At 41.8% G+C, this 21,128-nt stretch overlaps 1 protein-coding gene across 1 annotated transcript in view; it reads right to left on the minus strand.

Moving 5' to 3' along the window:
• Positions 1–3,252: 3,252 nt before the first annotated feature.
• Positions 3,253–21,128, minus strand: part of kcnk9 (potassium channel, subfamily K, member 9) — a 41,001-nt gene continuing 23,125 nt past the window's right edge. Inside the window, exon 2 of the mRNA XM_068574930.1 lies at positions 3,253–9,658. Within this exon, the coding sequence (XP_068431031.1) occupies positions 8,772–9,658 (887 nt within the window). The 3' untranslated portion in view covers positions 3,253–8,771. The remainder of the gene's footprint in view (positions 9,659–21,128) is intronic.

Raw genomic sequence — 21,128 nt, forward strand, 5'->3', positions numbered from 1 at the left:
GCATATTAGCGTCAACGTGGAGGTTTGTGACCTCATCATCATTATGTGGAGAACACAGCCAGCTGTCAAGGAGCTGGTGGACATCAGCAGAACACATCCTTCTCCTCAAATATTTATAAGAATATATATATATAATCACAATATATATATATATATATATATATATATATATATATATATATATATATATATATATATATATATATATATATATAGCTGCATCATATCATATATATATATATATATATATACATATATATATATATATATATATATACATATATATATATATATATATATATGTATATATATATATATATATATATATATATATACATATATATATATATATATATATATATATATATATATATATATATATATATATATATATATATATATATATATATATTATCACAATGCACTCTGGGTTGTCAACCTGAGGCTCAGAAACCCTAAAGAAGCCAAAGAAAAATGTCTGTAGTCTTCACATGATTGTGCGCCTCTAAACAATGGATTTTTGGTTGGTGAGTTCCGCTAATTCTTTCTTTTTTATACAAGCAAAATACTGAATACACACATTTTCAGGCTGATACATATCCTTTATATTTCAAAAAGGAAAAGTCGTTTGTCTTAAACCATAATCTGTCCTTCAGGGTCACAAGAAAAACATTTACAAACGACTTTAGGTTCCACTGATTGATGTTATCCAGGCTTTACATTTTCTCCTGGCAGCAAATCACCTGTCGTGACGTCACAGATTCAAATCTTATCTTCTCTTAATCATATTGCCCTCCCACAACCAGCCACATGAAGGTGATATATAGAGAAGTAAAAGTGTTACAGATGGATTTATAGCCTTTAAAGAGACCAAATAGTGGATAAAGGTGCTGCAACTCAATGTCAGAGCGATGCCCTTAATACCGTCAGCATTCACATGGAGTTAAACTTTGATTGAATTCTCTTCTCTTCCAAGCCGGGTGATAGTTTTCAGCACACACATCTGCAGACAGGCGAGATAAGACAATGATGTGATGTGTATTGCCTGCAGGAATATCTGCAGATCTTAATCACTTCAAGAGAGCGGTTTATTTTCGAAATTGGGCTCCATCGCTCCCCCGTCAGCCTAATGTTCTTTATATGCAGAGGCAGACTGTCGCAGAGTTTTCCTGCGATGGATGAGACTCGTATTAGCGGCCAGTTGTGCCTCCTACAGTTGATCCATTTTTCATCAGGCAGACAGACTCAATCATCGTTGAAAATCTCCTCCTCTCCGTTGTCTCGTTCCCTCGCCTCGGGCCCGAAGAAAAGAGAAAAAAGGAGCTTGTCAGCTGCTGCTTATTGCGAAGCTGCATCATATCATTGGTATGGTGGGGATGGACCCTCTGCAGAACAACTTGGCTACACTTACATGATCATTTAAGATGCAAAATTACAGGCTTGACGCCAAGAGATGGCCTTTACGCCCCTCTGCCATGTTCTCATTGTGTCGGCCTCTGCGTTGCCTGACGTTCACGGCTGACATGTAATTACAGCGGTGTGGGAAGAGATAAAAAGGGACGTTGCCTGCTCGTTCTCCCACCTACTGAACATCCAGCTGCACTGCACGATCCACTTGGGGAGAAGAAGGCGTCGACTGGACTGCAGAGATCTTTTATCAGTCAAATGTTGCCAGAATTCACGATACGAAGCATTTTTATACCATAATGTTGCTCTCACATGGGCTTCAGTTTGGCTTTTAACTAAGTAATGCGCAGCCAGAGCAACTGACGGAGCACAAAGAGTGAAAACCCACAAGGCTTTCAGCGAGGAGGCTGGTCTTTATACCAATGTTGACTTGGTTTATGAGTTGTGTTGCGCAACTTCCGTACTAAACCAATAGCAGTTACGCAACGACACACAAACGTAATAAATTCTGCCGTTGTAGAAAAATTGCAAGAGCACCCGATTGAAAATTGCCTTTTCTTGAACCTGACCAAGTAGTTTTGTTTCAGAAAAAACAATAGTGCACCTGCGCTGGAAGTTTTATTTTGAAAAGACACTCGAGAACTGACACGCCGTTCCTGACTGACGCTGGAAGGGTATTCAGAGCAGCACATTTCAAAGAGTTGTGCCACTGTTTTTCTTCCATTGTTTTTCAGGTATTTGTACAAATGCTGGATGAGCCCGCTTCGGTTTATGCAACACAATCCCAGAGGTTAGCTCTAGGAAAAACATCGCTGGGCAAAAAACAAATAAGTCAACTCAGTAAAACGTAAACAACGTAGCATAAGTACTGAAGACACAACACGTCACCATGCCTGAACCACACGTTGGGACCAGATGCCGGGCTCAAACACCAGCCTGCTGGTTTAAAGTGTTGTTTGTTCAACACCCTGGGAAAGAGAGCGGGCTGGCCGCAGACCAGGCATCAATATTTGAGTGGCTGGGAGTGAGAATGTGTTGATATGTCTGTTCAGTGTGAAACAGAAAGTTAGCTTAGCACACTGAAAAGTGGGGGGGACAGCTAGCATGGCACAGTCTGATGCAAAGTAGCGTCTAAAGTTCACTAAATTACATGTTTTTATTACTCCGTTGTTTTCACTTAGATTTTTTTTTTAGATTAAAAAAAATGACGTGTTATGAAGTGAACTTTAAAGGTGTTGGTCGGTGTTGGCTTGTTAACTTTGAACAGAGCCATTGCTAGCTGTCTCCCCCTGGTTCCAGGCTTTATGCTAAGCTAGGCTAAAAAACAGAGGTAATGTGATTAGTTTTATAGGATTAATCAAGGATTATCTATCTTTTCTCTTGCAGCTCATATTTTTGTACTCTCATCCGATCATTTTCTGTAAGATGTCGGAATATTTTAGATGGAGACTATTCAATTTAGCTCACAGTGTTTCTTTGTATTCGTCTGCAGATACTCCTGGAGGCCAGTTTCCTCTCATTTAAACTGATAGAAGGCCACACTTGTCTAGACCTTGACTTTAAAAAGGTGTGATAGTGAGAATAGTATTAGTTTCAGCTTTCTGAATAAACTCAAGAGGTATTTTAGATTAATTATTAAATAACAAGTGAGTTAAAAATTGACCTCAAATCAGTTTAGACTGAAAAAAAAGGCCCAAAGCACATTTACAAATCATTTAAACCGTTGATTTAATAAATATATATAATGCCACAACTTTTTTTAACAACGTAAAACCTCATGTGCAAATGAAACTTCTCAGATGTTAGGCAGTTAGAACGAGACAGAGGGTTTTAGAAGGAGGCTCATCATTTTTATTCAAGTGTGTTATGGCTTCACTCAGGCTGTGTAACTGAGTGAGTCATCCACACCAAATCATGCACACACGCACCAAAAAAAAAAAAGAAAAAAAAATGGAAAACATACAAATGTAAAATGTTATGTAAAATGTTCATTTCACTCTGCACAATTCCCAACAATGTCTTCTCCGTGTGGTGGAAAAGAGAAGCGACCCACACTGGAGTGTACTGTACAGACATCAGGTTCAAAATTGTGACAGAAGACGTCGGTCGGCTCAACATGACCGCAAAACCACATGGATGGGATATAATCTCCTGTAAGGAATATGGTACATGGTATTATTTGTTCATCAGACCTACAGAAGAACCTATTGCAAAGGATATTTCACAAATAGAAGTTATGGAACACAGCCGTTCTATTATATATGGTATTACACAGTTTGTAGTGCAATTTGTGTCTCTTCATCCCTGTCGGAAAAAAAAAAACATGGCACTGTTGACAGAGAAATGGCCTCCATGTACTGCCACACGCAATAAATGACGCCTGGAAGCCAAACACGGCTACGTATGGGAAATACCGGAGAAAAAAACCCAAAACGAACCAATAACCATCAGGAATCAATTCACCTTTGTGTTGTCTGATGCCACGTGGCAGGGAAACGCTCGAGAAAGCAAAACGCTGAGTGAGACATGTGGCTGTTGCTCCGTGCCATCTGTGTTATAGAGTAACATTCAGTCGAGGACCATCAATATGACATGCGGCATCAAGTGATGGCAGACAAATCTGAGTAATATGCACGCGCTTGGGAGGGGTGTGAAAAACGATCTGACTGGCAGAAAAAGAAAAGCAAATGAGTTCATTTGTTTGCTGCTTTTTTTCAGAAAAAGAAGAAGAAAAAGATCCATTATGGCTGATACATTCCCCAAAATGCTTCATGGAAAAGTTTGGCTGTGAACTGAATGGAAGGTAAGACGTCAGTGACACTTATTATAGGTAGATAATGTGCTCAACCCTATCAGTATTGGAAACATATAAAGGATAATTCCAGTTTATTACAAATCTTATTTTTGCTCGTCTGCCATCATTTGTGACGGTCATGAGAACATTATCTTCATCAAAATAAAAGCTGAGATCTGGGAACAACTGCAACATCACTACAAGAAAGTCTAGTGAGGCAAGTATTTAACAGCCACAACATCAAGCAGGTGTTAACAAGAGAATCGAATAGTTAAGCCAGAATAAAGAACGTTTATGGACGCAAAGATAAACAGATAAACTCCCTGTAGGCCACTGCTCAGCGCTAAACAGCCGGCAGATAGAGTTAGCAACTAGCTAGTGACCGTGAAGCTAACGAGCCATGTTGTTTGTGGGGGCATTGGAAGAGAAACAAAGCTGAAGGGAAAATCAGTATTGGACTGACATGTATCAGGTCCTCAGATACAAGACTGTGAATGAATTGTAGATGCAAACTCTGATAATATGTCAGCTATATGTGATTAGCTTGTTTTGCTGCACCCAAATGAACAAAGAAATATCAATGCAGCAAAAAGCATTTCATTGAGACAATTTTCAATCAGGTGTGAGATCAACTCAGAGTCAGAAGTGACTGCAGTGCCCGCTTTCACCTCGATATCTGAACTTGTTAGTCAGTGCAACATGTTGTTGCTTCATCTGATTGAAATCCTTGTGGTTAAACGGACAATATTGAGTTGTTTTTTTTCATTTTAGGGGGATTTTTTGAGGGAATATTGCTGGCATCAACTTAAAACCTGTGTAACCATCTGGCCGCTTGTGTCTCTTGTGTCATCTCGCCTTGTAGCAATGTTGTGGCATTCCCAAAATCTCAGTGATCCCCTCTGTCAGTACATCACTGCCTGATTATTACTGATAGTGTTAGTCAAAACTATGAAGAAAAAACAACAATTTGCGATATGCTGGAATTATCTTTTAAGCTGCTTGCGGATGATTATGTCTTTTTGAAAGGAAAGAGTGATTCAGTCTGATTTGGCACTGGGTGTGTACGTGGTTATAGAAGGTACCGGCGTAAGATCCACCAGGTTCTCACTCGCAACTCGCCCGCAAGCAGAGTTAGTGACTAGCTAGTGACCGTGAAGCTAATGAGCCATGTTGTTTGGGGGGGCATTGGAAGAGACAAAGCTGAAAGGACGCCTTAAACAGAATGTTTCAATGTGCAGGAGAGTCCGACAGACGTCCACACGTGGTTAATTAAAGTGGTGAATTCACGCGTACACACACGGGGCCACTGACTGGCAGTTGACGTGTTGGGAGTGAGGGCGAGTTGGTAAGATTAGAAGTTGATTTTCATCTCTTCATATGAACTGGTTTGTCAGAAAGATCCGTCTATAAATTAACCACTTTTTGCACTTCAGACCTCCTATAACCTTCCGTTTAGGTTTGCTAAAGCACAAACAGATCGACCACATTTAAATGTGCCCACGTCAACAGAAACACTGACTGCTGTTTCTTCAAGGCACATATGCTAATGTGTAAAAATACATATGCATCTCAGCCGTGAAAAGGCATTGTTTTTTTTTTATTCCAAAGGTTGTTATAAACATATTGTACACAGGATATTTAGATAAGCCGGTATAGTTCCAATAATGAAACAATGCTTTTCGGGCTTATCTGCGGGCTTCGCGCCTGGTTATGTTCGTCACGACTGACTAGGATTCACGGCGTTTCACCATTTACCCGAACAGAGTGGCATTTACCTTGTGAGGCACGCTCAGCTCCCCAGAAAATGAATGTAAGCCTGTTAAACACGAGGCAGCAAAGAATACTGATTGCAACGCTTCTTGAAAGGGCCATACATTTGGTGTTTGGTGTTGTTTGGTGTGTTTCCAGAAATATTGGTTGATTTTGAAGGATGTAACTTGACTGAGGGAATAGCTCCCGACCCTGTGTAACTTAAAAAAAAGCTCTCCTGTACTCTAGTCTTTACAAATAATTGATATTTAAATATACATTTACAGCTTAAAAGGCCTTTAGAAATCACGTGTAGCGCTTTAATCCTGCCTAATTCAAGAGCTCAGTTATAGTGAATATTTTGTGTTTGACAGCAAGCATAAGTTGTGACAGGGAAGGAGCGTTGGGCTTTAAAAAAAAAGGCAAAAAATCAAAAAGAAATATCAAGAATTGCTCAAATATTTCCCAGCCCTGTCACAAATTAGGCCTTTTTTATACCAACTGACTCCTGGTGTTCACATCTGCATCAGACGCAGCACAGACAGCGAGATGATGCATCTCAGTCGTATTTCTCAGAAAATTCCTACTATTTGGAAATGAGGGTTTGATATATACATTGTATTAGTTGGCCGTTTGCTTGCACTTCTGGGATCGTGTTCGTTATAGATTAAACCAACAAAAAAAAGGGTGATTCAGTCAAACCTGAGAACAAAACGTTAGTGTACAGTTTGTTTGAATGAAGAATGAATTCAGTAAATAAAGTGTATCCATTTAAGAACTGCTGGACTTTGGCAAAGGAAACAGCTCGTATTGTAAATCATTCTTAAGACTATTTGCCATTAAAATATTATAGTTATTGTGAAATTATTTCCCAATTCATCATACATAGTTCATGCACTTATCAGATCCGTCAAACATAAAGAAATCGTCCCTTTTCCTTTATCTTCTGCTGATATTTTACAGAAAGTGAGAGGATCATACTGATGTTATTAAGTATTTTTCTTATCTGTAATCTTCAGCTTGTCCCCTCACATTAACTCACACTCGCTATTTCTGCGTGTGTCCGTGCTGATGGGTTTCTCAGGTTGTGTGTTTCCCTTAATGGCTCCAAAGTGCATCAAAACCTCAAGAGCCATCACTTTAGCTCTGCATGCTTTTCCGTCAGTTCTGCTTCTTAGTGCTGCAGGGTTCACCAGCAGACCCGGGGTCAGCTGCTACGGAGGCATGCATTGTGTATACTATTCAGGACTTTGGAGCACAATCATGCATGTCCTTTGATTACAAATATCACTGCTTATGGATTCAGCTGGAGTCACTTAATTGCACTTTGGTCACTGCAGGTTAAAACCTGCTGATCCTCTTTACACTGGCTCACACCATCATCACTTTGTTAATTTGAGTCATTTGAGACATTTTCCAAGAACCTGTACGTTCACTCTCCTCAACCCGACTTATCGGTCGGCTGCAACTACATTTTCCCATGATGCCAAATTGTTGCAGCCAATCAACAGTGAATATGTGGAGCGACCTGGCCATGCAGATGGTGCAGAGGGTCACTGATCGGAAAGCTTTTTAAGGTTTGACTCGATAACCCTGATGATGTCATATTGATGCCATCAGGTGTATCTCACCTGAGCTTGATACCTAAAATATTTAAATGAAACCCTGCGTTGCAAACTGGAGGTGTAGGGTTTCAATGTAGGTTTTTAGAGGTCGATGGTTACAGGAGTCTAAAACTCTGAATATCTCAGCATCCACTGGTTTACTCAGTTTTTTCTAAATCTCCCTCTCTTGTCCCCAAACTTTGTGGAAAACTAAATTGCTGAATGAGTCTTTCGTTATGTATCTTTTTCTGACTGTAAATGAAGAAGCTGGTCTCTCTGCTCTTGTGCGATGGCGTTAACTCTTATGGATGTTAGGCTTGGTTTTAAAAGTATCAATGCACTGAGGAGGGCACTTAATAGAACATGAATGTAATGTGCTGAAATGCAAATCTCTTTAAAAGTGTCGTGGGGATGGTGTGGTTTTTCCTTCAGGTCAGTTTGACGTCTAATTACGAAAAAAAAAAAAAAGGCCGTCGTTGAAATTAAAGCTTCTGCGGCCGGATCTGATTCCTGATGAGGGCACACATTAATAACAGCAGCATGATCCTCTGAAGTCAAGACACACGGACACCTTCATTTGGCTGTTCTACAAAAGGACTAACGAATGTCACACAACCATGGCACACTCAGTAAATGACATCTAATGCACATGCTAATATTGGCAACAATATTTTGGCTTGATGCATGGTGAAACCATTTAAATATATGATTGCTTATAGAAAACAATACCTGATGCTTTAAGTCATTTTTAAATCTCTGTCTGCAGTGAGGCAATGGGATAGTACATAACTTCAAGTTAATAAGGTGAAACAAGCGAACTCCCTTTTGAAAAATAGCATTTCCCCAAGTGTGCATCATTTGGCATGTAACCAAAGTTAATATATCAATTCTGTACTGTAAGTCTGAAATAAGGAAGGTCTCGTCGTTTGTGTTTGTATATGGAGCAATCTCTTGAGAAAATAGACATCCATGCTTCATGCTTTGCATCCCATTGTGTCCGCGCTGCTCTGCACAGTGTTCTTCATCTGTCCCCCAAGAATACTTTTTATATTACACACGACCAAAACGGCGGAGGAGGAAAAAAAAAAGTGCTGAAATAAGATTTGGTAAGGAGCAGCATTGGAAATGTTTGACCTTGTGTATAAAACATGACACCTCATGTGTCCTCTCTGTCTGTGTGTGTGTGTGTGTGTGTGTGTGTGTGTGTGTGTTAGGGTTTAGATGGATTTCCTTCTCCTCATGAGCTGGTGATCGTCTGTGAAGCTGTGGAGGCCCGGAGACACCGAGCTGATGGGCGAAGGGAAAAAGCTGTTTTTCAAGGTGCTGGGCGAGATCTCCTCGATCCTGTAGGAGACCGAGCGAAAGTACTGATTGGGATTCAGCTGCGAGCTGAACGAGTTCTGCTGGGAGAAGGCACAGCCGAGTCCTCCCATCCCTCCCCCAGAGCTGCCGAAGTCATGCGAGTGGTAGTGCATACAGGAGCAGACCGACTGCAAGTCGGTCACCTCCGGTCGGTACGGCACCTCGCGCCGCCGCCGGCCCCGCTGCAGCGACTCGTCCTGGATGTGGATGATCATGCTGTTCCGGTTGCCGGCGAGCGAGGCCCGCTCCTCGGCGTCCCGCCGCTCGTCCTCGCTGTTCATAGTCAGGAACCGGAGCACCACCAGGTTGAGGAAGGCCCCGATGACCGTCAGGCCCACCAGGATATACATGAAGCTAAAGGCCACGTACAGGGGCTTCTTCTGGAGGGCCCGGTTCTTTTGAAGGGCCACGAAGTCCCCAAAGCCTATAGTTGTTAATGTGATGAAGCAGTAATAGTACGACTGGAAGAAGCTCCAGTCCTCGTAATGGGAAAAGGCGGCGGCTCCGATGCACAGCGTGCCGATGCAGGAGAAGAACCCCACCGTCACCATGTTCTCCATGGAGACGTCGGTGATGCTCATGCCGCAGCACTTCTTGATGCGCTTCAGGAGGTACTTGACAAAAGTGTTCATCCTCTCGCCCAGACTTTGGAACATGACAAGAGTCAAAGGGATTCCCAGCACGGCATAAAACATGCAAAAGGCCTTCCCCGCATCGGTCCCCGGCGCTGCATGCCCGTAGCCTGAGAAGAGAGCAGACAGACAGCAGAGGGTTAGTGAAGCAGGACGGTATTTCGCGGCGTCACGAGCGCTGGACCCGCTACCCCGAAAGCCCCCGGGGGTCAGCTTTTGTTTACAAACATGACCAAGCAAGAAATCTTCCTCAGAGTCTTCGAGCGCTGCCAAAAGAAGGGGTATTGAATGGATGCATGCCACAGAAATGTGTCCGCTCATTAATCTAATTTTGGGCTCAAAGATGATGGCGGGCGGGGGCGTCCAATTAGTCAGAAGTTTCCGGCGAGGTAGAAGAGTATGGAGGAGGGATCGGACAGGAGTCACGGCCGAGCCAATGAAGCTTTTAGCTTAATTAAACTTTATCTTTAGACCACAAACTGCTGACTCACAGACAAACAGACTTTTTTGAAAACAAACCTGTGGGGCCGACAATAGGATTCGTACTTTAGATTTTTGAAACGCAACACAAACGATTTGCTGTGCGATTACCGGTATGAATGAAGCCAACTGCTGTTGAATATGCAGCGCTGGAAAAAAAAAAAAAAAGAGTCGTATTGATTATCGCTGCTCTACCACAGCCCATAAATGTGAGTATTAAACATGAAAATCCCGGCCAAGAAACACCCACCATCGGTTGGAATGTGTATCACTTCAACAACTGCCATAATATTTTTGGTGTGTGGCATGTTTTTTATGTATTTATTTATTCTCGATACGTCCTGAGCAAGTTCTGAGTTTTGCACTCTCGTATTGATTCTGTGTTTTCCCATATGGCTCCACACCCACTCCAGCATGTGTTGAGTTGAGCACTTTAGAAAGACTCCAGCAATCGTATTTGTACTATAGCAACAAGGCAACTTATATGTGTGTTATCAGCATTAGTGCAATTTAAAGAACCGTTCTATACCGATATTGAAGATTTGAAAGGTAGATTTAAACATTTCATGTATGTATGTATTTGTTTGATTGTGAACGTTTTCAGTTTTTTCTTCTTTAAATTGAAAAGAGTGTCTTCGGTCTTCAGTCTCTCGCTGATTTACAAACCTGTTGAGCTTCTTTTAGCTCTTTGCTTTGCTTTTCTCTCGTCAACCTCTTTTCCAAGTCAGCTGTTTTTCAGCAGACTAGCTCTGATAAACCGTCTGTAAGCTTCCTGTTGACGTGAGCGGCTCGCTGCTGAACGTAGTGGAGCATTCAGCAGCTGAAGAGACAGATACCTCCCTCTGGACTCGCTGGAGGCCAGAAAGAAAGCAAAAGGGTCAGTGTTGGAGAGTCAGCTCATCTCCAGTTAGCCCCGAATGCTAACTTAAATCGGGATGAAATAATTAAATTGTGGTGCTCTTCTAGACTTTCGCAATGTTACTGGACCGAATCCATCAAACGCTGATAGTAAAACAGGTTCTTTTGCAGGGATGTGATGCTCAAAATAAGATATACACAAGATATCTGATCAACAGCAGTGACAGAAAAAAGCGACGCTATGACAAATTAGTTAACTGTGTGGGTTTTTTTCATGGTCGAGGAAAAAGATTAAAGAACAACTCCATCAACCATAAATCTCATACAAGTATGAACTATTATCGTGACAGATCTCATCGTGAACATCTTTGAGACGGTTTTATCGGCCATCCCGCGACTGAAAATCCAAACGAGGGTCACTTTTTGGCAACAGAACAAACTCCGTTTGCTGATTAAGACCGTGAGACGGGGCTGAAATCTCCAGAAAAAGCTATAAATAAAATAAAAAACACACAAAAACAAACCAGTGTTGTACAATATGTCAAGCGAGGTTTAGTCTCTCCCAGTGAGCAGTGAGCTGCCAGAATAAAACCCCCAAAATATATGTGTATATGAAACGCAACACAAATGAGTAAAACATGCAGGGTCGCTGGTCGGGACCTTGAAGTTTGAGGTCTGTGCAGGAAGCTGAAAGAGCATCTGCAGGTCAGCGGCAGCTCGCTGGTGTGTGCCGACTACAGATGAGCTGATAAAATGCCTTTGACGAGGAGCAGCACTGTGCACATTATTTCCACATGCACACATAGTCCTCGACAATAGCAACAACCTTGTTAAAAAACTTTTCACTGCTCTGCCGTACAGCGGGGAAAGAGTCTGAATGTCAACGCACGGCGTGGAACTTGGAAAGATGAGCCGAATGTGATGCAACTCTGTAACAAGTGGCTTCATCGTGATATTCTCTCCGTTGTTAGGACTTTGTTTTATTTCGTGCGGGAGGAAGAAGCATTTTAAGAACCTCTGCATATTTGCTTAGGGAAAAAAATCAATGTGGGTCAAAGTAAACACCACGTGCTAAACGCAGTGAAACATAATTGTGGCGTCCCAAAAGTGTCCGTCGATTCTAATTACATCTCAGGACCCATTTGTATTCGTGCCCAGCCATCTGTCTTCTTCCCTCCTTTCTCTAAATTAGCAAATTAATTGATATTGATTCTGATTGCTTGAATTTGTTCTCGCGCAGTAATTAGGACGTAACGACTTACAGTGGCAGCTGTGACGAAGTGACAACTTTCGTTTGATTTGCGCGGCGACCGATAACCACAAATCTCGTCCGTAAACAATCTCATTTAACACGCAACATCGAGACATTACACCAAGTGAAGGTTGTTTTTGTCTGTGCGGTGTTGGTGTGCGACCATCGCGCTCCACAGCTTCTCCCCGCTGCAATCAGACTGGAGTGTATTAGGTATCGATTCAGCAGCTGCCAACTGAAGGGTCAGTCGCATGTATTCTCCATTAGATTAGCCGGCGTTGTGTTTTTAAGTGTAAACCTGAGACACGAGAGCGCCTAAGTGTCCGTGTTGAAGTCTGGATCTTCAAGCGATCAAACGCTAACACGGGAGGCCATGAGAGCGGTATATTAAAAAGGATAACGAGCGATGGAATCACGCCCACGGAGACGTCAAATCAGCTGGAGCGCTCATGTTTCAGCATTCATTCGTGTCCATGCAGTCCCAAGGCAATATGTAAGGGATGATTAACAGGGATTTACAGGGCTCAGTGAGATATTAACTTGGATTTCTATTTCAAATAATGTCCATCAAGGGTGGATGAAAGACAATGAGGAGATATGTTCGTGAACGTTTTTCACTGTGCTTTTCTTTCGGGGGACTCACACAGACAAAAGAAACGTAAATACAGCTCGGACCTAAAAAAGTAAAAGAGGAAAAAGATGTCTTGGATTACAAGCCTACTTTTTCCGATTCAGTCTGGACTTATAATATTTCTTTGGCGTGGTCGATGGGATGTTTGGTGTTCAGCGGCAGCGCCGCGCTGTGTAATCTGTTTGTCCTGTTATAATGACTCTATTATCTCCTGTTGTCTTGGGAACAGACGTATTTGCTCCGCCACACAGAGCCGTGCCATGCACAGGTGCTTTTGTGCTCATGTGTGCACAGGTGAACGCATGTAGTGCAGCGGAAAGAGAATCACACCCTTTAATGAACAGTGAAAGCAGGTGGAAAGGGCCCGGTCTCTCTAATGTTAAGGTTGAGAGTCTGGAGGGTCGCGCTCCAGACATCCAGCGCCGGCGACCCGAAGGAGAAGAACATTTGACGTGTTTTCGATTCATATTCTCTGACAGGATTTGGTTGAAATAAAAGCACACCAGTCTTATCAGGCAGACACAGAGAAGCAATGCACAATCTTCAAATTGAGATGCTGTGAGTTTGCCAAGTTGTAAATCTGATCTGGGGAAGCTCACAAGAAATCTTTGTTCAAAGTGTCTCAGAGACAGATTTTCCTTTCTACAGAAAACTTTCTTGGCAATTATATAGAGCATCTTAATATTTAAGTAGGAGGGGTTATAATAAACAATGTGAAAATTGATTGCTTTAATAAACTAACAGATTTTGTAAAAACAAATATCCTTTATAGCACTACTGCATAAGCTTGGCATTCAAACGTAGGGATAATAATAAATCTGCTGGCCGTCTGCTAAAAAATAAACTGCAAAAGAAATAGTGAAAGCCGGATTCTCTGTACCCCTCAGTGTGAGTTTAGAGATGTTTTGAGATGTCTTTTTTGATTATAAAGCAAGTCTTGTGCTTATAAATATATACCTGAAAGTATAAATATGCTCAGTCTGTGGATAAATGCATATATTCAGTATTCTCACACGGATGGTGAATGCAGGTATATTCAGACATGCAGTAGGATTGGTGTTATGATGTGTTGTTGTTTGTTACATTAAAATGTGTAAACATAGTCCAAACAAATAATATGTCTTCTTTACATTTTAGGTATTATTCAGAGAAGTGTTATAACACGGTGACACAAAGGAAAAACTCGAGTGTACAATTTATTTCTCCAAGCATTTATTTAGCGCGTCAACATAGCAACATTTGCTAACTAGCGCTAAACAAGTACAGCTGAGGTCGACGGACATGAACCAAAGTACTGGACTAACTGAAGGTTTAACATCCCGATGGCCCAGGATGAAAACATGAACAAACTACTAAGAAGAAAGAAATTATTCTTTATTAATCCCCTCGGGGAAATTAGTCTCTGCATCTTAACCCATCCTTAGTGATGACGGAGCAGTGTGCTGCCTTTATTTTGTAGTTTGTCTCTTGTCTCTCTGCACTTCCTGTCCCCTGTTTGCCTCGTCCCTGCTGGTGCGTGTGTGTCTCCTGATTGTTAATGTCCTACACCTGTGTTTTCCCTGCTTTCCCTGCTCCAGCTTGGTGCCTGCCCTTTTTGTGTCTGTTTTTGTGAACTTTAAGTAAAGTGCCTTTTGATTTTTCCTGAACCTGCTTCCTGTTTTCCTCTGCGGCTGAGTCCATGTCCCACCACACCCGGGCGTGACACCGATAGTCGAGCAAGTTTCATTCAAAAGCCACAAACGTCGACTTCACGGTGGCAGAGAAGGAAAAGTCCGAGGATCGGTCTTACCGCGTAAATTGTCCACAATGCAGCAGCGCGACTTCAACCAGCAAAAAGCACGGTGTCACTTCACTCCATCGCTCTGCAGCTGCAAGTTCAAGTCACTAATGTTCACCTTCCACCTCGTTACCCGCCTCCATTCGGTCAGCTGAATCCCTTTCTGTCTGGAAAAAAATTGCTCAATGACCAACCTCATCCACGAGTGTGCTCTTTCTCTCTCGCCCTCTCTATCTCTTCATCTTCAGCTCTTTCTCCCCCACAAAAAAAGTAATTTACTCGGCTCAGTTCCACCGAGGAATTGAGTGTTGAGCCACTTATTCTCAAAGGCTTCTTTCTGTGTGAGCTCGTGGCTTGGATTGTTCCTCATTATGTGTCACTTTGGAGAGAAAGGCTTCTCCCAAATGAATACATCAAGTCGATGTATACGATTAAAAAATGGTTGGACCATATAATAGAAATTCTATCGGATAGTTAATTATTAATATTTAATTTTTTTTTTAAATCAACCGCGAGGAGAAAAGTAAGGGGATTCTTTGTGAGACATCCTCTGGGATGGGAAAGTCTGTAGCGTGGCTAAAATGCATCTTAAAATAATTTGAATCATGAGCAAGATAATAAAACAGAGCGCAATATTAGACGGATACAGCTGTGCACGAAGATGTGTGTCAGTACGTCAAACCACAGAAACAACTGTACGTAACCTCTTTCAACCTAAATGCAGTCTCTTTTCCAGCTGCAACTAAATATAATCTATAATTGTATCACAGCCCTTGTGACTCTACAGCGTCACAACCAAAGTGCCTCGAATGTTTGACACATTTATGAATCTACCGAGGCAGCTCTCATCATGAACCGCATGACTCAACCTTTGTTTGGCTCCAATCCACTTTACTATGACTTATTTTGAATGTCTGCCCACACCCACAATGTGAGCTCTACGGGTCTGAGCGAGTGAGTCATTGTTGCTTAAACTCTAAATTGACACAGCTGGCAAACGGAAATCCAATTATTCTATTATTATATCTGAAATACTTAATTTATCCTGTACACAAAACCAAAAAAAACAGAACATCTCACACTCATGTAATGGCTTATTAATAAAAGAATCAACAGCCTACAACCGTGAGTTCAGGCGTTAACTTCCAGCTGCTGCTCATCTGCTGCCTCGTGACTTAACATTAATCCTTCAAGTAACTGAATCCATTATTTATAACTCCGCAAAAATAAATATTCATGACTAAATAAGAGACAATCAAAGTCAAAGCATCATCGGGTGTTATGTAGAAGAGGAAAACAAAAAAAAAGATGTATGTTGATGTCGCTTAATCCTGATTGGTGACCTGCAATCTGTGACATCACTTCCAACAGTGAGGAAGGCACAGACCAAACCTGAAATACAGAAACCTCATGCTTGATAACCAAAACGTGTCTATGTTGGTTTTACAATAATATGTTCAAGAGGTAGTTTAGAGTATCTGAATATGGGATGTATGGGCAGTTATCTGTAGTCGGTGAAAGAAGTAATAACACAGGGGCAAAGCAACTTACTGCTGTGGAAGGGGACGGCAGCGAAAACATATTTTAGCCACTAAAGAAACATCAACATGTATATGGTAAATGGACCTGTATAGCGCTTTTCTTATTCTTCTAGTCTTCCGACCATCGAACGCACTTTAACACCACATGACATCATTCACCCATTCACACACTGATGAGAGGAGCCACCATGCCAGGTGCCACATCAGGATTATCAACCATTCATACTTCGTATACACAGCTACAGGAGCAATTTAGGGTTAAGTGTCTTGCTCAAGGACACATCGACATGGGCTAGCGGCGCCGGGGATCAAACCGCCGATTGAAAGACGACCCTGCTCACCACTGAGCCACACTCGCCACACATATCAGTTTAAAGGCAGGGTCAGTAATCTTGAGAAACTAGCAAGAGTACACCATATAAAAAATGGATCAAATCAATCCAAAAGCCGCTCAATCCAGCAAGAAAGTCTGACCGGCCGTCCCTTTAGGCCTCTCTCCTGAGCCCCGCCCCCAAAGTTATCATAATGTATGTAAACATCGAACATGGCTATTGTTTGTACTCTGAAGGAGTGCATGGACAGAGTACAAACAGGAAGGAGGGTAGACGGGCAGATAGCTGGTCCAATCATTACATCCGGGCCGAGGGAAACAACTGAACAGGCTTATTAGAGTCCAGAAGCAGCCAGAAAGACCAGATTTTATATTTTTTTAATTTTGTGAGATCTCTTGATTTATTGATTGCTGTCAGAATACACGTTGGTGTTTTTAAGTCAGTCTGTTCTTTTACGTCACTAAAATATGTTTCGCTGCTGCTGTGATGACCTTCGTCCACTGCAGCTAATACACTAATTATGGATACCTCATGCAACTCCACTTCAAAACACACAAACTGACCATTCAATGTAGGGCTAATAAAAAGCAGATTGATACAAATATAATATTGACATTTTAATTAAGAAATCGATAGGTCCAATGTTGCTGACTTGCATATCTAGCAGACACAAAGCAACAATTATTGTGAGTCCTGTGTTTTGTTCATCTGGTGAATCTAGGTTAAATATTCAAGCGCCTTAATTCAGCTCTGCTCACTTTACCCTGACAGAAATATTTGCCTGCGCAGCAGATCAATGCTGGTTGCTGAGCAGGTGGCTCACAGTCGATCTGTTTGAGCTTCCTGCTGTGGCTGGAAACAATGTCGATGAACCAAAACAGTAAAATTGGCGCCGTAAAACCAAATGAATGAGATAAGAGACACTTGAGAGCTGAGAGGATCTGCAGTTAGTGATTATTCTTTGTAGATCCGTCACTACCAAGTGACCTCTTTCAAGTTACACGTTTGATCTATTCAAAATAAAAGACAAATATCTATATTTTCTTATAAAATAGAACAGGTTGAAACTACACTTAAAGAATAACTAAACTACAAGAGTTCTGGCTGAAGTGCCTTTCAAAAAAACCCTCTTGAATACATGAATGAAACCTATTTAAATAAATATGACTACTGTAAAAGTCGGGTTACAAGCCGCTACTACCTTTCGGTGGGTGTCCTCACTAGCTCCCCGCCGTAGCCAGCTAGCGCTGCTGCTAGCTTTCCACTAGCGCTGCTGCTAGCTTTCCACTAGCGCTGCTGCTAGCTCTCCACTAGCACTGCTGCTAGCTCTCCACTAGCGCTGCTGCTAGCTCTCCACTAGCGCTGCTGCTAGCTCTCCACCAGCGCTGCTGCTAGCTCTCCACTAGCGCTGCTGCTAGCTCTCCACCAGCGCTGCTGCTAGCTCTCCACTAGCGCTGCTGCTAGTTTGCTTGCTACAGCGGGGACACCCACCGAAGTAGGTTGTAACCTGACTTTTTTTACGATGCATCAAACCTGAAATAAGTGTATTTTTCATTGGTTCGAGGGTAGAAATACCTCATGTGGAATACAGAATATAACACATTTTAAAAGTAGAAACATGTCCAACATTTGAACTTCTAAAAATATCAATTTGTTAGAGAATACAGTGGAAGACCGGCTTCCTCCTCCTCACAGGTTGCTGGTTGCATAATCTATATCATCCATTATTCATCACACCAAACCGAGGTAGACACTCATTAGTACCCACACATACACGCAGCCCAGGTAGTTACTCTACAAGTGTCGAGCAGTTGCTTAAACCAACGCTTTCCACTTGTTTGATCCGCGGGTTAATCGGCCTCGTATTACTTTCGGGTGCCCCGGTGGCATTAATTGCTGGCAGGCCACGGCATTTTAATGAAGGTCAAAAAAGAGCAGGGAGCACAGAGGCGAGGACACCTTGTCCAGCTCTCAGCCTGTGTCTCCACTACGTCACCGTCGAGAGCTTAATGTGTCTGGGAAGTGGGAGCACCATGGTTACTGTACACAGGCACTGAACCTTTTGGCGATCGGGCGTCTCTGCCCACAGTTTGTTATGGCACCACAACGGTCATGGACTTGCAGCTGCTCTGAGACTTAATTCTATTGTTAAGGGGGAAAAAAATGTCAAACGTTAAATTCCACTGATATCTGAGATGCCTGACAGCAGCTTAGAAAGATCACATTTACATTTTAAGTGCTTTTGTCTGACGCTCTTATCCAGATACGCACAACAAAGTGCAGGGTCACACGGAGAAACACAGGAAACACATGCACACGATTCACCTTCAGGTCATCATCCAACATAGTTTCATTAATGAGTGGATGGGTTTTTTTGTTCTCAAGGACCAACATATTTAACACAAACATGACTCAAACCCTAGTTTTGTGGTAGCACTTTATAATACCTACACACTATTTAGCATTAGTAAAGCATGAGTAAACATTTAATCCATCATTTATTAAGCATTGTTCTAACATGAACACTCATTAGTAATTCATAAACACAGTCATAAATGTTGTATTCTTGATCAATAAGCTTGACTATGTGTAATTTATCAATACGTTGTAAAGCAAAAATAGTCTTCACTTTAGATGAGGTCACACAAAATACTTAAATACTTCTAACGAGTAGTAACTACCTGAAATAATCATGAATTTCAGTATTAAAACTTGTTTGTAAAGCACATGTTAACCTTTAGTGCATTATCTACAAGTCATTCATAATTAGTTTGTAATATATATTACTTAATTTACAAATGGGGAATCCATCATTCATAAAGTATGAAAACCCAATCATGAAACGATAATATTCAAGCTTATTAATGAAGAATAAAATATGTATAACTGTGTTCATGAATTGCATATTAATGAGAGTTCATGTTGGAACAATGCTATATAGAAGATGTAACTGTTTACTCATGCTTTTCTAATGCTAAATAGTGTGAAGTTATTATAAAGTGCTACCAGTGTTTCTTCATTAAAGGCAGTGGTACGGTGTTAAGGTCCTCTGGCTCAGGGAAGATTTTCTTTAATGTTTTGAGTTTAGTCGGAACGCACACCGGGAGTGCCAAATCTTAAACAACGAGGAACAAACTTACATGAGAGGGGTTTTCATAACCCCTTTCATTTCATTAATCCTTGTGTAGTTTTGGAAGTGCAGTGCAGCAGAAGACGCTGCGCTGCTAATCGCAACGAGCTGCTGGAAGCAGAAAGACACGCTGACTTTCTTTAGAGACCGAACTTCCTGCATGAAGTCAAAACTATTTTTCCACAAGTAGTTTTGATCTCAAGATGTCCTGGGTGTCTTGGTGTTCATTGTGGTTTGAAAAAGACAGTTAATTCAACTTTTCTTGCCATAATGTCACACATATTATCACCCTATGAAGTTGTTGTACTTGATATTACAGCATTTAGTTGCCTCAGCAGCCGTGCAGCAACGTTAGCATTCATTTGGAGTCATGATTCAGTCCACCTGTTGAAGGTAAGTCCAAAATGTACATTCACTTGTTGCTAATGTAGTGCTGAGCCGTTTGTACTTTTTGCAATGCTAATTTGCTATCTCAGCTGTCTTACAACACCTGTAAGAGGACATATGTCAGGTAAATGTCTCCGTTTCATCTCAAACTCCACCTGGGATTTTCCCTTTATGGGTTCAATTTTGGATTGTCTGTCCCTGGTTACTAATAAACATAACAATATGCTAAACAGCCCCTTCCAGGGTTGAAAATACTTGCGTATGCCTGAGGGTGACTAGACAAACTTAAACCTTGAATGCATATTTAGTCAGAATGCAATGAAGGGATGTAAGAAGCGACTGACATACGGCTGCATTAAAAGCTCACATTGCCTGCATTTTTATTATTTGCACAGTCAGACGTTTCAAGGTCACTGCACCAGCAATTAAACAGGTAAATAAACAGGAGGATTCTGTATATGTGTGGCTTCATCTTGAACCAGCTGGACTAAGAAATGTGCGTGTGTGCCCTCGCACAGTCAACCTAGAAGAAGGACAGCGCAGCCTCAAATATGTCGTCCCTCAGTTGTCTGTTTGCTCTGGAGAGCTCACATTGCTCTTGGAGAGACAAGGTAGAGGGAACACAAAAGGGAGTCTGAGCTAGAAGCTGAGCAGCCGGTACAGAGAAGCTGGTAATCCTCAGTATTGCCTGTGGAAGATGGGTCCTGTTGCTCTTCAGAGAATTGGGTATACCTTACATCTTGAGGTACAGCCAATGCATGCTAGGTGTATGTAATCCATCTCATGACTAAGTCAATCCTGACTGTAATTCTGTCGGTGGCACTTGAATCTGAGGATGCAGATCCATTTTATTCCAAGAATGGGGTATATTCTCGTATTGTGAAAGCGGGCTCTTCTCGTGATTGTGCACCCGGATGAATCCGAGCAGCAGCGCAAGATTCAGTGGGGAAGCGCAACAAACAACCCCCTACGGCTATGAAGAACAGAAGCCTACAGACACACATCAGTGAGATGTGGGACACACAGGATGCACGAGGCAAGAGATGCCATGGCCGTGTATGGTAATGAGAAGAGAGAAGGAGCTGGGATGGCAGAGGGAGAGTCAGTTGAAAACAGCCGCAGAGAGCAGTGTGTAGTACATAACTCCAAGAAGTAACGGACATCAGTTGCATTCTGGGTACAACAGATTTTT

This window comes from Clinocottus analis, unplaced genomic scaffold (assembly GCF_023055335.1).
Source record: "Clinocottus analis isolate CAN_PGR_092001 unplaced genomic scaffold, fCliAna1.0.p SCAF_14, whole genome shotgun sequence".
Classification (NCBI taxonomy): domain Eukaryota; kingdom Metazoa; phylum Chordata; class Actinopteri; order Perciformes; family Cottidae; genus Clinocottus; species Clinocottus analis.